The sequence below is a fragment of the Perca fluviatilis genome, chromosome 9 (assembly GCF_010015445.1).
Source record: "Perca fluviatilis chromosome 9, GENO_Pfluv_1.0, whole genome shotgun sequence".
Classification (NCBI taxonomy): Eukaryota; Metazoa; Chordata; class Actinopteri; order Perciformes; family Percidae; genus Perca; species Perca fluviatilis.
This window is the reverse complement of record NC_053120.1, coordinates 33,460,288-33,475,871: the sequence shown is the minus strand read 5'-3', so window position 1 is coordinate 33,475,871 and position 15,584 is coordinate 33,460,288. Positions and strand designations below refer to the sequence as shown.

Sequence of the window (15,584 nt, the reverse complement as noted above, 5' to 3'; positions counted from 1 at the left end):
AAAACAATTTGGTTAGGGTCAGAGAAAGATCATGTTTTGGGTTTACATGACTATTTCTTTAAGGTTACAGCACCTTTTATCGCTATGGTTAAAATTACCCTAAAATTACCCTATTTTCCCATGTTTTTGAGTCTAAGTGACTAATAGTAACAACAATTATTGAAAATGGTCCAGTATTGAGTGACAGCCCTGCAGCCGACAGACGCAAACTGGGCTGCAATTTAACACTATGGGACAAAAAGCAACCATCAATGTACGTCCACTAAAAGCTGTTTTTGCCACTGACAGGCTCAGATTGTTATGATAAGTGTCTGACATATTATGGAAAGATGGAGAAGTTGCCATTATCCTGCAACGATTTTGTGTGTAACTTAGTAATGGCAGGTAAACACAGTAACTTTAGCTAGCATTAGCTTACCTCCGCTCTTGGAACAGCATTTTTCTTATGTGCTTAGAACAGGATTTATTTTCCTCTTTGTCTTGTAGTAGACATCCCGGTCCAATTGGTAAGTGCAGACCAGATGGTCTGCAAGGCCCAGTGTATGGTCTTGAGTGTTAGGATCCATTTGTAGCTGTAGCACAACTACCTTCAACTTCAGCCTGTCCTCCAAAAGTAACATCTATGAAAGCTGATGTGTAGCTCGACATTTCGTTGGCACAATTTGAAAATGTGCAACTGAAGATCTTTTAGACAACGCAACTACGCTTTCTGTACTCTAACACAACAAACTATCCCTGGCATTACTCTCCAACTCTCTCACGTTCCACACTGCTGTCTTCAGAACCAGACTTCAATATCTTTCCATATTGTAGTCAGACACTTATAATAACAATCTCAGCCTGTCAGTGGCTCAAACAAGCACTTTTAGTGGACTTAAATTGACAGTGCATAACTACCCCATAGGATTACATTGCGGCCCTTTGTGGCTGAAGGCTGCAGGGCTCTCGCTCAGTAATGGACCAATTTCAATAACTGTTGTTCCCATTAGTCACTTAGACACAAATACTGTATATGGGAAAATAGGGTCCAGTTTGAAAAATACTGAAATTTCCCTTTAAACAAAAACACAAATCTATGGGGCATTTGGACAGTTTCCAACTAGTGTAATGGTTTTAAGATGTCAGTGTGCTTTAAGCAAAGTGCTTTCGCTTCTTCGAACAGCGCCTGAAACCCCCACATATTTCCAATGTTGAAATAGGGGAGGGGCTGCATCCGACAATTTTTGTAACTTTCCAAAACCTGACTTTGGAGAAGCATGGCCTCGAGTCATCCGCTCCTTATTTGCATGTAGTTGAATTCTGCCATCTTTATGCAAATGAGGAGCGGTTGGAGCAGCTCGCCGCCTCTCAAAAGCCGCCATAATGTTCGGTTTTGAAATCCGGGAGCAGCCAGCCCCACGTGACGTGTTCATCCAATCAGATGCAGCCATCACGGTTGTAGGAGGGTGTAGACTGTTTTCTTTGCTTGAAACTGGTGGTAAGCCCACTAGCGTGCAATACTAGGAAGCAGGGCGATCCCATCCGTGAAAACACCCACCATTATATATCCTTCCTTCTCTCTTCTATACTTAGAAAACTTATAGCTTGCCTTGGTGAACACTTACCCCTAATGTTCACTGTTTATGGTTGCATCATGTTATGGCTGGACTGCCACTCAATTTAATGTAATGTATCAGTGTCCACTAGACACGTGAGGGGTGCCCTGTTTATGTGCCTGGTTTATTTCTGCCAGTGTGGCTCACGTCTCTGAAGTGTGGAATTAATTTGTGAACGTACCTGTATATTTCAAGAACAAGTAGGTGTTGATAAGCTTTTTTTGCAGAGAGAGCATTTCTGTCTTTGGGGTAAACATTGCTCATTATGTTAAGTTTCTGGGTGAAATGAAAGTTATAGAGTAATAGAGAAAATAAAGTGAGAGAGAGAACGAAAGAAAGAAAGTGAAGATACATGAAAACACTTTTTTTCTGAAACACTTCCAGGCGAGCCACAGTGGAGATGAGGCAGTCAGGTTGCATCTGTGACTCAACCAAGCTGTGTTTGCTGGAGATTCAAGGTTATGAACTCACTGAGTCACCATATAGTGTGACTGATATGCAAGCAGAGGTAAGTGTTGGTGAAGGTGATTCATTTTAGATAGAGCAGAGTGATACAAAAACAGCTCAGACAGAAGTGAAGTCTTGAACAACAATTTAAATTTTCTTTGTGTCGACAATTCATTTTTTTGTCCTTCAGTGCTATCACCTAGTGATGTCCAAATAAAGCTTATGAACCATTAGTTGTAATTAGTGACCTAACTACTTTATGTCCTTTAAGCCTTTGTTAAAGAGAGCGTCATCTATTGGGCTCAGAAAATAAAGAAAGTGCTTCACAAAGCTTAATTTGGATCACTACTCTCACCTCCATATCCAAGAATGTAATGCTTGCATATGAACAAAAATTTGATCAATTTGCAGTGAGCCTGTAAAAAAAATGTAAATGAATAAAATACTTTCTATTTTTACTTAAAGGTCACATATTATGCTTTTACGTGTTATAATATTGGATTTTCATGTTAAACATAGCCAAACTTCAAATAATGAGGTAGACGTATTTTAGACAAAAACCCGTGAGCTAAAACGTTCAGATTTCCAACTGTTCTGAACGCTCCGGTTTCAACAGTTTTTTCTACTCTCGGGCTAAGTGTTACGCAACTCTAAGCCAGCCTTCTATGATTGGTCATCTGCTCCAAGTAGGCAGGACTGGAGTGTTTCTTTTTTTAAGCCACTGCAGTGTTAACATTGTTGCATGTAACTACATGCTAACGGCAGTAAACACCTTGGCTGCCAGTGTTGTTAAATTTTCCCCAATTCTGGGTCACATTACTCCTGAAACATTTTTTAAACAATTTTTTTAAAATTTTTTTTCAAAAACAATTTTTTTAAAAGATTGTTTAGTGGCATTTTAGGCCTTTTTTAGATAGGACAGCTTTAGACATGAAAGGGGAGAGAGAGGGGGAATGGCATGCAGCAATAAAGGGCCACAGGTCGGAATCGAAGCCGCGACTGCTGCATTGAGAACTAATCCTCTGTATATGGGTGCACACTACCAGGTGAGCTACCCAGTTGCCCCTATTTGCGATTTTTGACTTTAGAAATTGCTTCAATATTCTATTAGTGTCAACTGCTAACTAAAGTAGCTAAATGGCTAACAACAGTAAACAATGTCATCTTGGCTGCCAATGTTGTTAAATTCTCCCCAATTTCAAGTTGCATTATAGCTGAAAGATGTCCAATTGGGTAGTGTTTGGTTCAGAAGCCTTTATCTGTGGTTTTTGACGGTAGAAAGTGCTGCTTTGTTCCATTAAAATCTAAGGTTAGCATACTGCTAACTATTAGGTAGCTACATGCTAAAACGACATAGCTGTAATCTCGGCCAGTGCTGGTAATTTCTCCCCAAATTCTGGTCACTTTACTGCTGGGACATGTCCGGTTGTGTAATATTTGGTTCAGAAGCCTTTATCTGCGATTTTTGACGGTAGAAAGTGCTGATTTGTTCCATTAAAATCTAAGGTTAGCATACTGCTAACTATTAAGTAGCTACATGCTAAAACAACATAGCTGTAATCTCGGCCTGTGCTGGTAATTTCTCCCCAAATTCTGGTCACTTTACTGCTGGGACATGTCCGGTTGTGTAATATTTGGTTAAGAAGCCTTTATTAGTGATTTTTCATGGTACAAAGTCCTGCTCTATACTCCGTTGCAGTAGCTCCAGCTTCAACTAGTGAAACACAGTGTGGAGGCTCCGGAGATTCCAGGAAGCGCGCTGGCCAATCAGAGCAGATTGGACTTTTTCGGGTGGAGGGCTTAAAGAGATAGGCGCTTCTACAGAGCGTCTCATACAGAGGGTGAATACAGGTGCAGAAGTCATGGGCAGTATGCATTAAAGCATGTAAACATGTTCTAGTACAAACACAAAATGCAAGTATAATCCTGAAAATGCTATATAATAGTTGCCCTTTAAGGTTGTCTGTCTAAACTAACGATTAATATCATTATCAGATAATCTGCCAACTACTTTCTTGATTAATCGATTGTTCGTTTTGTCAGTAAAATCTCAGAGAAGCTTCAGAAATACCCATTAAAATCCAAGGTGAAATCTTCGTACGACCAACAGTTCAACCCCAGAAGATATTCAGTTTGCAAAGTATTCTTACTTCAAAAAATACTTTGATTAAATAATTAATTAATCAATTATCAAAACACTTGCCAATTATTTTTCTGTTGATCATTTAATTAACTAATCACTTAAGCTCTAGTCTGAATCGAAGATAAGAGTGGCATCTTTAGTATAATTATAGACACACAACAGTGACACTTCCTGGTACTGCACTCAACATGATTGAAAGAGATCCCTACAAAGGATTGCTGCTGGGCATCTGTAAAACAGATGATAATATATTCAAGACTGCTATCAATGTATGCTTTTTTTTTTCTAGAATGAACTCTACATGCTGACACAAATAGAATCACTTTCTGTTGCTGACCAGAATGTTGTGGCAGCAGGCTAAGCAAAGTCTTCTCCTCAGCTGCGTCCTCCAACTCTTTCTGGGGGATCCTGAGGCATTAGGCTTAATATGTTCAGATATGTGTGCATATCTCCTCGCTGTTGGAGATTCCTAGAATAAATCCACAGGGAGCTATCCTGGGGTTATCCTAACCAGACGCCTCCTCAACTTAATCCTTTAGGTGAGCCCAGCTACCCGGTGATGGGAACTCATTTTAGCTGTTTGAACTCTAAGTACGCAAAACTCAAGAATGTAGGGGAGGGTTCAACTGGAAAATGAAGAGCATTACTGTACCTTCAGGCATCACAATAGTTTGTACAGGACGTTTCACTGCAAAAGCGGCACAAATCATCCCCTCTGACTGCGATATGTACCTCAATCTTGCCCTAAACCTTGCACGATTTTACTTGGGATAGCAGCTTCTGTCAACAAACTGTACATTTTTAATTCTACATAAGGATTTCAGCCATTGTTGGAGTCCAACAACCAACAAGAACACCCTTGACTCACTCCTGAGAACACCCCACAAGACACTATGGAGGAGATGGTGTTAAGTCTTCTGCAGGTCCACAAAGCACATATACTGTAGACTGGACAGACAAATTCCCTACTGGCTGTAACAGAGGTAACATTGTACTAGTGAAACTAAAATACAGTAGGCTTAAGCTACAGAACATGTAAACTTTACTTTTACCTTTGTTGGGAGGCATAGCTAGAGGAATACAGGAGTCTCCCTGCCCTGTGGATGGAGAGGACAGCAACGTCTTTGCCAGGAAGTCAGAGATGGGCTGAACCAACAGAGATGTCAGACGACCTCCAGCCTCTCTTGACACCTCAACTAGGAGAAGAGAGATCAAGAGAATCAGAAAAAAATCAAGGTGAAAACCAGAGTGAAAGCACAGTCAGGAAAAAGAGACTGCTACACACTTATGTACATTTCTTAATTTCAGAGGTTCTGAGTTCTGTTCTGTTTGAAAATTATTTCTCTACTTGATGTGTTTAATTTGTCATCAGAACCTTTAAAAAAAATGTATGAACATCTTTTCTTTAATACAGAGAGATGACCGCTGCCCTTAATCCTCGCTACCGACCCCCATCCAGGGATGCTCTGCCCAATACTCTTATTCCTGCATGGTACTCTGTTGAAAAACAAAATGTCATTCAGGAGTTAGCACAGGTGAGTAAGGCTGCTATTACATGTGATGGGTGGACCAGTGTGGCACAGGACCACTATTTAACAGTTACTGTGCACTATATCAGTCATGGCCACATTAAACAGAAGGTGCTAAACACCAAAGCTGTGTATGAGTCACAGACAGGCCTCGTGGTAGCAGACAAGATAAAAGGCATTCTGGAAGAATTCCAGATAAACACCAAAGTTGTAGCTGCCACAGCAGACAATGCCAGCAATATGGATGTTGCCCTGAAGAATCTGAAGCTTTTAAAGATGGGGTGCTTTGTCCATACCCTAAACCTGGCAGCACAGAAGATTTACAGCATCAGTGCCATTACAATGTGGTGTGCTAGACTTCGAGCTGTCGTGGTGTGGCTGAAGAGGTCCACCGTGCCTAAAACCGTCATGCGGGAAATGCAGCGATTACTTCGTAAGTAGCGCAGCCTAATAAATCTCAAAAAATTATGTTTGTTTTAAACATCTTCAGTATATTGTAATATTGTAATTTAATACGTGTATTTGTGTTTCAGATCTGCCAGAACACAACATGATTCTGGATGTCAGAACACGGTGGAACTCCCTTTTCCTGATGGTGGAGCGATTTTTGGAGCAGTACCCGGCCATCCAGGCGGCATCTCTTGACCAACGACTTAGGAAGTCAATGGAGAGAGACAGGTGAGGTGATGGACAGAAAGATCAGTTGTGAAACAATGGGTAACAACATAATAGTTTATATTTTATTCTTATCTTCGTATCTTCTTTTTCTCCCCCAGACTAGAAAGGCTCACAGATGACGACTTCCAGAAAGCCGAGGATTTTGTTAAAATCATGAATTTATTGTATACCTCAACCCTCTGTGTATCCAGTGATACATTCTCCCCATATTGACTAAGCTGGAGGCACATTTCAGTGCTTTGAAAAAGAAGGTCTGGGCGATCTGGAAAAACAATACCAGGTATTTTCCACATGTAATAGAACAGATATTTTATGGGTATCCTTGTTTCCAATGTGTGCCATGTTACAGTTTCTATAATGAAGTATTGCTATGCTATTATGTGCAACAACATTTATTTACTTCAGGAAGGAGTGCATTGCCATGAGGAGGACGACATGGCAGAAGAATCAATCAATCAATCAAAATTTATTTGTATAGCGCTTTACAACAACCAGCAGGTATCCAAAGTGCTTCACATCAGGAACTAAGAACATGATGTAAGTTCAACTTGGATCTAAAATGAATGCATTTTTTGAAGCATGTTTGTCTAAACACTGCTTTTATGTTTTTTTTCAGCCTCCTTTTCACAAGAAGCCTGCTAAGAAGTCACCCCTAGAGGAGCTTTTTTAGGGATGTGGACCGAGAGCTACTTCAGGCAACGACCACTAAAAGCCTCTCAATTGCTAAACAGGTCCAGAAAGAGATTGAGATCTACAAGAGTCTGCCTTCAATCCCATCAGGACAAGACCCTGTAGCCCGGTGGTGGGGGAAGCGGGACAGCCCACCCAATTTGTCTGCACTTTCAAACTCATATCTGTGTACAGGCCTCTTCGACACCATCTGAGAGAGTTTTCTCCTGTGCAGGACATGCCATAAGTCAGGAGAGGTGCGGTATCTTGCCAGAGAAGGCAAATATGGTCATTTTTCTGCAAAAGAACTGCTAAAGTTTGAAGCTGGTTTAGTTAGCATACCAACTCAACAACATTTATTACTTGTTAATAGCGTTACTGTTATATATTGTTAAATTATTGTAGTTGTGTGTTAGGTGACTTAGGTTTACTATTATTATTATATATTTAAGTACTTTAAAACGTTAATATATTGTTAAATTTAAATCATTTTCAATAAAAAAACAACTATGAAAGAGCCTTTCTTTGATGTCATTTTTCAGTTCCTCAAGAATCGGTTTAGGAATCCGAATCGTTTTAAAAATACCGGTTCGGCATCGTAATCGTAAAAATCCAAACAACCCTAGTCACGGTCACTGTTGAGCTTTATACAATTTGTGTAACATGACTGTACTGTATTAGACCTTTAATCAGAAATTTAGGGGTACATTTTGACCTTTACATTGGTTAGTTATATAAAAAGGACTTATATTAAATGAACTGAGGATTATATGAAAGATACATAAGACCATGGGTATGGTTTGCATACAATCTATTCAGTTGAGTGAATACACGTTAGCTACAACAAGGCCTAATGAAACTAGTTCTGTTGTTAACAGATGTAGTATAGTTAGGGAATTAGACACTTTAAAACAGCAGACATCCTAGCATCCGCTAGCCACAATATTATTACTTTATTTTTACTTTCTACTGTGTAATAATGTTCTGCACCTAGATGTCATAGCCATGATATAAGAGGGATAATGCAAGTGGTGTATTTAGTGAAAGACAGCTGACATTTTGTCTTTGCCAACAGCTTGGAAGTCAATCAGATATGATGGGAATGAAGAAAAACCCTTTATCTATACAACCCTTCTCTTTCCACAGTAGAAATGACACAAAAATAATAAGAAACACAGGGTGGAGTCTGGCACATGATAAGGCTTGAGTTGTTTATTTGTTTGTAAGTTGTGTAATTTGTCTCTCAGTAATCGTTAAATGTGTGTGTAATGTTGCTGGGCACCTGCTATCTTCCCATTGTTTTCTTACTCTTTCTCTCCTCCATCCCCGTAATCAGATAGACTGACTGATAATAGAGATATAGTTTCCAGATGTGGAACCATTGAGCCAATATGGGCATAGCTTTTGGCATCCGAGATAGTTCCACTGTTTGATTTGCCCACATTAAGAGAATAAAATGTTCTTATCTAATCCTCGCTTCAGGTCCACCCAGCTTCAGTTCATAGCATTGCTGTTACACTCTCCTGTGAATACCTACAGTACGTGAGATACACACATAACCTGTACTGGGTGTGGATGGATATCATGGGCTACAGTAATAATATAATATCAAAAGGCTAAAAACAAATCAAAAAGGTTAGCTCCATTTGCCATTGCTCACTTGTCACTGCATATGTAGTGATGTTACACATTTCGGCAATAAGGAAGGTAAATCAGCTGTTATTTTCAATTTTTTAAATGTTGCCTTATTTGCCGGTGTTATTTAAGTTCGTCTCTGCAGCTCAGGCTGGAAACCTGTACCGTTTATTTATCCCGTCTGGTATAAATTTGTGCGGGAACCAATCACAAACTGGTTTAACTTGACGATATAGAAGCGACCAAGCAGCTTTTGTTTACATTCAATAAGCCGCAACCGCTTAAGTCAATACGTTGATGCACTGGACTGCTATGCCGGATCGTTGGTCTGATTGGTTGAAGGACTATCCAGTTGAACTGCGTACAGAGTCATTTGAACTATGCTCGTTGATCACGCCTCTCGTGCAGTAGAAAATACAGAGCAGACTCCCCAGACTAATGTTGAATCTTAAAAGATTGAGCTTGGTCTGGTGATAGCCAGACTATTTCCTCGGTCCGTATGACTTCATGCAAACTTCTTGGTTTATTTGTAATCAGTGAGCGCCTACCAAAACAAAAGAACAAAAAATGTATTATTATTGGTCTGGACCAAATTAAAGATGCAGTAGGTAAGTCTTATAAAACTAACTTTCTGTCACATTTGCTGAAACTGACCGTATGTTCCAGTAGAACTACATGAATTATGTAATATTAAAAAAATCCAGCTCCTCTGGCACCACCTACAGCCTGTACTGCGATTGGCAAAATTCCACCGCTCCCGGTTGATTTTCTCCAATCAGGGCCACACGGGGGGTCTATCTGCCTGTCAATCACTGCTCAGGCACGTACACGCATATATAGCGTTCTCCCATCCCCCTTCCCCGTGCACGAGCTGCAGAAAGGTTTCCCAAAACTTTGGTGAATATTGGAGTGGCTTTTCAGAGGTGGCGTGAGCTCCGGGATTTTAAAGATCTGAAGAACGATGCAGACGTAGCCACATTTCTTTTCGACAGGTAACATAATTACCATGAATGATTTATCTTTCACTTGGTTATTAGTAGTCAAAAGTCCACAAAGCTACGTTGGTGAGGATAATAGTAACGTTTGCACAGTGGTCGGTCTGATATGATGCTGAAATGGCTAACGGTAGCCAGCTAGTTAGCATCGTTTTACTGTTGGTGAGTATAGTTAACATTGTGTTAGTGTTTAGTTATTGAAAATGTTGTCTGTCTGACGTGCCGGCAGTTCTGTCAAACTCCCTTGTGTGGGAGGGGCTTAGGAGACGGTTTGGGCTGCAGCAGAAAGGGGGGAGGGACTGAGAAGTTGTCAATGTTCAAATTTGTTAGCAAAGTCCTGGCTTTTCACAATCTTACCTACAGCAGCTTTAACCAAGCTACAGGTGTGAAAGCATTCAAAAAAATTAAATTAAAAGGCCCTTATGTAATTGTGCAAACACAACAACCAACACACAGACAATTTGTGCAAAAACATAGGTACTTAAATTTTGAAGATATGTTTAACACTTTGTAATTTTACTTTAATTGACATTGAAGCGCATGCAGTGACTATTATCGTAACAAAGGATCTGGCACCTTTGAACTAAAGTTGTCCAATACAAAACCTTGTGCTGCTTACGCAAACCTTATCTTTCATTTTTGCATGTTTTATTTCAGGGGTCGGCAAACTTTTTGATATGAAGTGCCCTTTTCAAAATGTCTTGTTTATTAGTGTGCCATGTCAACATTAAGTTTAATTATGACATCACATCAAAATTTTATATACAGGGAATCTGTAATTTTATTCCATAGCAACATTTGATAACATTTATTTCCCATAATCAGGACATTGTAATTATAGCTGATAGTATGACACAAAGCTGCTGTCCTTACAGCGTGAAAACATCCACATCTGAGTTGAAATCATTAACCTTACCAACATTACACCAATCTTGTTTATCATCTTAAACTTCACTCTGTTACAATGGCAGTAAATGTCAAAACAGGAGAATTAAGAGTAACAAACAGAAATATGATTACACAATAATGCTGCCATGCTTATGAAACATCCACATCTGAGTTGAAATCATTATATGTCAGCAATACACTTAATACTTGGGTTGGTCTTTGCTGCATGCGGACGGGAATAGTTTTTATACAGTCTATGGTGGGGATACAAGTCAATCAAACTACCGTAAATAACATGTCGCGCAACTGCGAACGTTGTAATTTGGCATGCGGATGAGAGAGCGCTTCAGCATTTCAACCATGATATCAACACATCAATAACTCTCTTGCACATACAGTATATTGCCAGCCATAGGCTCACGGGTGTTCACGGGTGCACGCCCTTTAAAAAAAAAGTAGTCAAATTTTTTTGCATTTCAGAACCTTAGGAAATGGACAGCGGCCGAAACAAACACACACGCCTATTAACTCGATAACAAAGCCGTAAAGTAGGCTTTCAACTCAGGACAGCGCCACTTCTCACAAATACAGATAGGATTGGAGATGAAAAGTTTAACTGACCACCAACTACCGCTGATCTGACGGAGCACAGCGACCGGCAGCTCACACTGCTCTATACCCAGCGCGCAGTCACCTATTCTGAGGTAACTAGACCACCAACTACTGCTGACCTGACAGAGCACCACGACCGGCAGCTCGCCGTGCTCTGTATCCAGTGCATAGTCACTTATTCTGGGGTAACTAGACCACCAACTACCTCTGACCTGACGGAGCACCATGACCGGCCACTCACGGTGCTCTGTAGCCGGCGCACAGTAACTGATTCTGGGGTATCAAGCACGATCAGCTTCGTGGGAAATTAAGAACTCTATGCACTGGTGGTGGATGTCGATGCACTTGCTAAGTTACTGTATGCAACACTTGAAATGCAACGATGCATCTGTAAGGTATTCTTTTATTGTAAATGAATGATTTTCTGTCCGATCAAAACATTCATCATGACTATACAACCTCCCAGTAACACTATCTCAGTAATACAGAGGGCTATACAGCACCATAAAGAAAAGACCTTTACGACAGCAGGTGTGGTAAAAACACTACCGCTTTTGTCCAAAGCAGCCGCTAGAATCAACACTATAGCCACTTTAAATACAAATAAAAAATATCTGTTCTGCACTAGAATGTTTTATTTACAAGAATGCCGTTACCACTGCCTCCTAGTTCAGATGTCAGAAGGCCCAAAAAAACAACACTGTATTAGACTGATGAGGACCTGCTTAAAACCCAACAAAGGAAAGAAGGAAATTAAACCTGAAAACCGACAAAATCTTTTTTGGCATACGCCGTAAAACCAATTGATAGGTGATTAAAGGCCTCATTAGTCATATTCCGTGTTAAATCATATCATCAATGTGAGTACGGGAGGTTATCAGGCAATCAGATGGTTGTAGTTCCTGCCCCATGTTTTCAGGAAATCTCTTTGATATGATCTCATTGCCAGGATTAAGGAATAAAGACATTTTTGGCTTGAACAAGTGTTCTGTTTCTTGCCCTTTGTCATAGTTAAACTACATCTACAATATATTCACCAAAAGGAGCTGCAATCAGCCATAACCAACAAAGATATATCTCATTACAAAGGCATGCATCGTTTGTCCCTAATATCCCTAATTTCCCTTGTTACTTTTCTGCTTCTCTTGCAGTTGATCCATACTTTGTCCAAGTTTGTGAATAATCTATACTCTAACCTTAGCTGTGAGGAAAAGTTCAGCAACCCTTGAAAAATCCCTTGTGGTTTCTTTGAACCAAACTTCTAGTCAATAGCCTTCTGTGGCTGGTCTAGAGAGTGCTACGGTGGTAATAAGGCTCCACAAAACAATTAATAATCCATGAACGACACGGGAGACAACAGGAAGAGGGGGGAAGAGAAAAAAGAAGAGACGAGGGATGAGACAACTAAGGAGGTAAAAAAAAGGTAAAAAAGTTAAGACAAAAAGCGAGGTCAGGAGATGGCTGGTGTTGGGATTTAGGAGGCACAGGTTCAGTTATTAGCAAATATTAAAGCTATTTTATCAATATTATTAAAGTTATCAGTATTGATATATTGATAACTTTATCCAATTTAATAAATAATAAATGGGGAACCATCCTAAACTCAAGGACAGATAACTGTGGACCTGTGGATAACGTCTCAAAAAGGGTTTTTCTCTTAAAAATGCTATTAATTCTTATTTTTATTATTGTTATTATTATTATTATTAATATGTCAACATTTATAAGGTGAACAGTGAAGGAGTGAATCTGAGCACTGACCTGCACAACAAGCTGTTATTACAGCACATGCACAAATAATCACAGACAACTGCTCTTTAAAAAAGGTATAATAGGGTTTATTTAACTTCAGCAATACCAATTAATAACCATGTCAACTACAGCTACAAAGGCAAAACAAGCAAGCATGTGGGTTTCCATTATGTACACCGCGCACCGCCGCTCCTTCAGCTATTTATGAAAAGTCATAAAGTTGTAATTACACTACTCTGCAGGGCCGTCAGCTCTACTGAACTCAAGCGAACTGTCATCCGCTCACTCTCCCCTTTAGGGTCAGCAACTGGAACAGTGACAGGACATCATCACTCGCGAAGTCATGGCAACCAAATAAACAACAGGGCGAGTACTACTTGTCACTCAATCTTAGGCAAAGTGACAAACAGCAACGAAACCCGCGACATCAAATCCGCACTCACGCGGGTCCCGTGAAATATGACAGCTACAGTTTATTGGAAAATAGCATTGTGGACACTGAATTTGATGAATTTACTGTTTATCAGATCCCAGATGAGACAAGTAGCTAACGTTAGCGAACACTGCAGTCCCTCTGCCTTTGACTCCCCGCTGCAGGAGACGCTGTATTAACCTCGTCCGCCTAGCCCGGCCACCTGCTTCTCTTCATAGTTGTCTGATTTATAATATGACAAAAGTACAAGGAGGCAGGCCAGTACAGCCCGATCTGGCAGGGGAGAGTTCTAGCCCGACTAGGCTCCTCTCCTTAACCTGTCTCTCTTAGTTACGCTGTTATACTGGACTTCCTTCCTATGACACAATGAGCTGCTCTCTCCTCTCCCTTTCCATTTGTGTGCATCCCGTCCCAGAAATGCTTGTTACTAACCTAGCTCTGAGAAGTTTACTCCCCGGAGTCCTTATGTTTTTTTTTTTCACCAAGCATATTTCCTTGGAGTACGTTGGCACCAAGATCTTGGTTGCAGCTGTCGCCGTGGTCCTGCCACACTCCCTGCTAAGCTCTGCGGTGCCCTGCAATGTCATGCTGCGTCCTGCTGAACCCTGCTACTTCCTGCTACGTCCATCCATGCTCTGCTGTGCCACGCTACATCCTGTAACGCCCTGCAGCGCGATGATATGACATGAACTACTACGACTACCATTTGAAGTCACTGTTCCATTATCTTTAATGTGACTATTGCCACTGTTCATCACATCCCCAACCGGAACGGCAGACACTGCCTACCAAGAGCCTGGGTCTGTCCAAGGTTTCTTCCTAATAGGGAGTTTTTCCTCGCCACTGTCGCACTGCTTGCTCTTGGGGGAATTATTAGAATTGTTGGGGCTTTGTAAATTATAGAGTGTGGTCTAGACCTACTCTATCTGTAAAGTGTCTCGAGATAACTCTTGTTATGATTTGATACTATAAATAAAATTGAATTGAATTGAAATTAACGTTACTGCTTTATAATCGATTTCCAGGTTAGTGGGGGTGCATACTGCTCAAAACCAACATGAAAAACTTAGCTAGTAATGTTCCCTCAGCGTTTTGTTTTGTTTTGTTGTTAAACTGTGTGTAAAATGAGCGGTGACGTTAAATCACAGGTAGGGATCAAAATGGCTAATTGCCATGATGGCGTGAAGGTGAGCTGAGTTGCACTAACACACTATCTGTGCAGTCAAAGACTATTTCAGTTTCGGCGTCTCCTCTATTTCTTGGGTGAGACGCGAGCGTATGTGTCAAGCCAGGCAGGTAATAACATACAGGAAGACCACAGTGCAGCCGGATGCGTTACAAAAATAAAACATTTCAAAATAAAACGCCTAGGTTCATGGTGATTTTGGCTGTCTTGACTTCCGACAGCGAGACACGCGATCAGGCACATGGAGTGAGAGACTGATGGACGGACAGAGAGAATGACACACACACACACACACACACACACACACACAATTACCACATTTTTCCCCATCCTGTCTCTTTCTATCGGAGAAAGAGAGAGACAGAAAGCCGAGAGGAGAAAGATTGCTTTGTGACCTTTGTAGAAATACGCGCCCGCTATGAAGGGCCAGGCGCACGATCAGGCATTTATCTACACTACGCGGGCAATACTCTTCTTTAGGGGAGACCACATGGTTGCAGAGTTTTCTCTTTGTTTAAGAAGAGCCCAAATGGTTAGCTTCCAACATCGGACAAGATCTGAGAAAAAGGTGCAAGATTTGAGAAGAGGATCAAGGGGTTAAGGCAAGAAGTGAAAAGTAGATGAAGTGATAAGTAAGTAAGTAAGTAAGCTTTATTTATATAGCACCTATCACAGATAGAATCACAAAGTGCTTCACAAGCAACGAATATAACATAAAAACATCATACAAAACATAAAAAATGATAGCTCAGTCAACTGAAAGCTTGTCTGAATAGTAGTGTCTTCAGCTGTTTTTTAAAAGAAACAGTAGAATCGGCCACACGCAGCGACAGGGGCAGTGCGTTCCACAATTTGGGAGCAACTGCCTGAAAAGAGCGGTCTCCCCGAGTTTTAAGGCGGGTTTTAGGAACCATTAGGAGATTTTGACCTGAGGAACGAAGAGTGCGGAAAGAAGAGTAAGGGGTCAACATGTCTCCGATATATTGAGGCGTCTGTCCATGTAGGGCTCTAAAAGTTAAAAC

The 15,584-nt window shown here is 40.7% G+C and overlaps 1 protein-coding gene across 1 annotated transcript in view; it reads right to left on the bottom strand.

The window, feature by feature from the left end:
* LOC120566032 (inactive N-acetylated-alpha-linked acidic dipeptidase-like protein 2) overlaps positions 1-15,584 on the bottom strand; it is a 519,707-nt gene that overhangs the window by 287,048 nt on the left and 217,075 nt on the right. Inside the window, exon 8 of the mRNA XM_039812233.1 lies at positions 5,238-5,381. Within this exon, the coding sequence (XP_039668167.1) occupies positions 5,238-5,381 (144 nt within the window). The remainder of the gene's footprint in view (positions 1-5,237; positions 5,382-15,584) is intronic.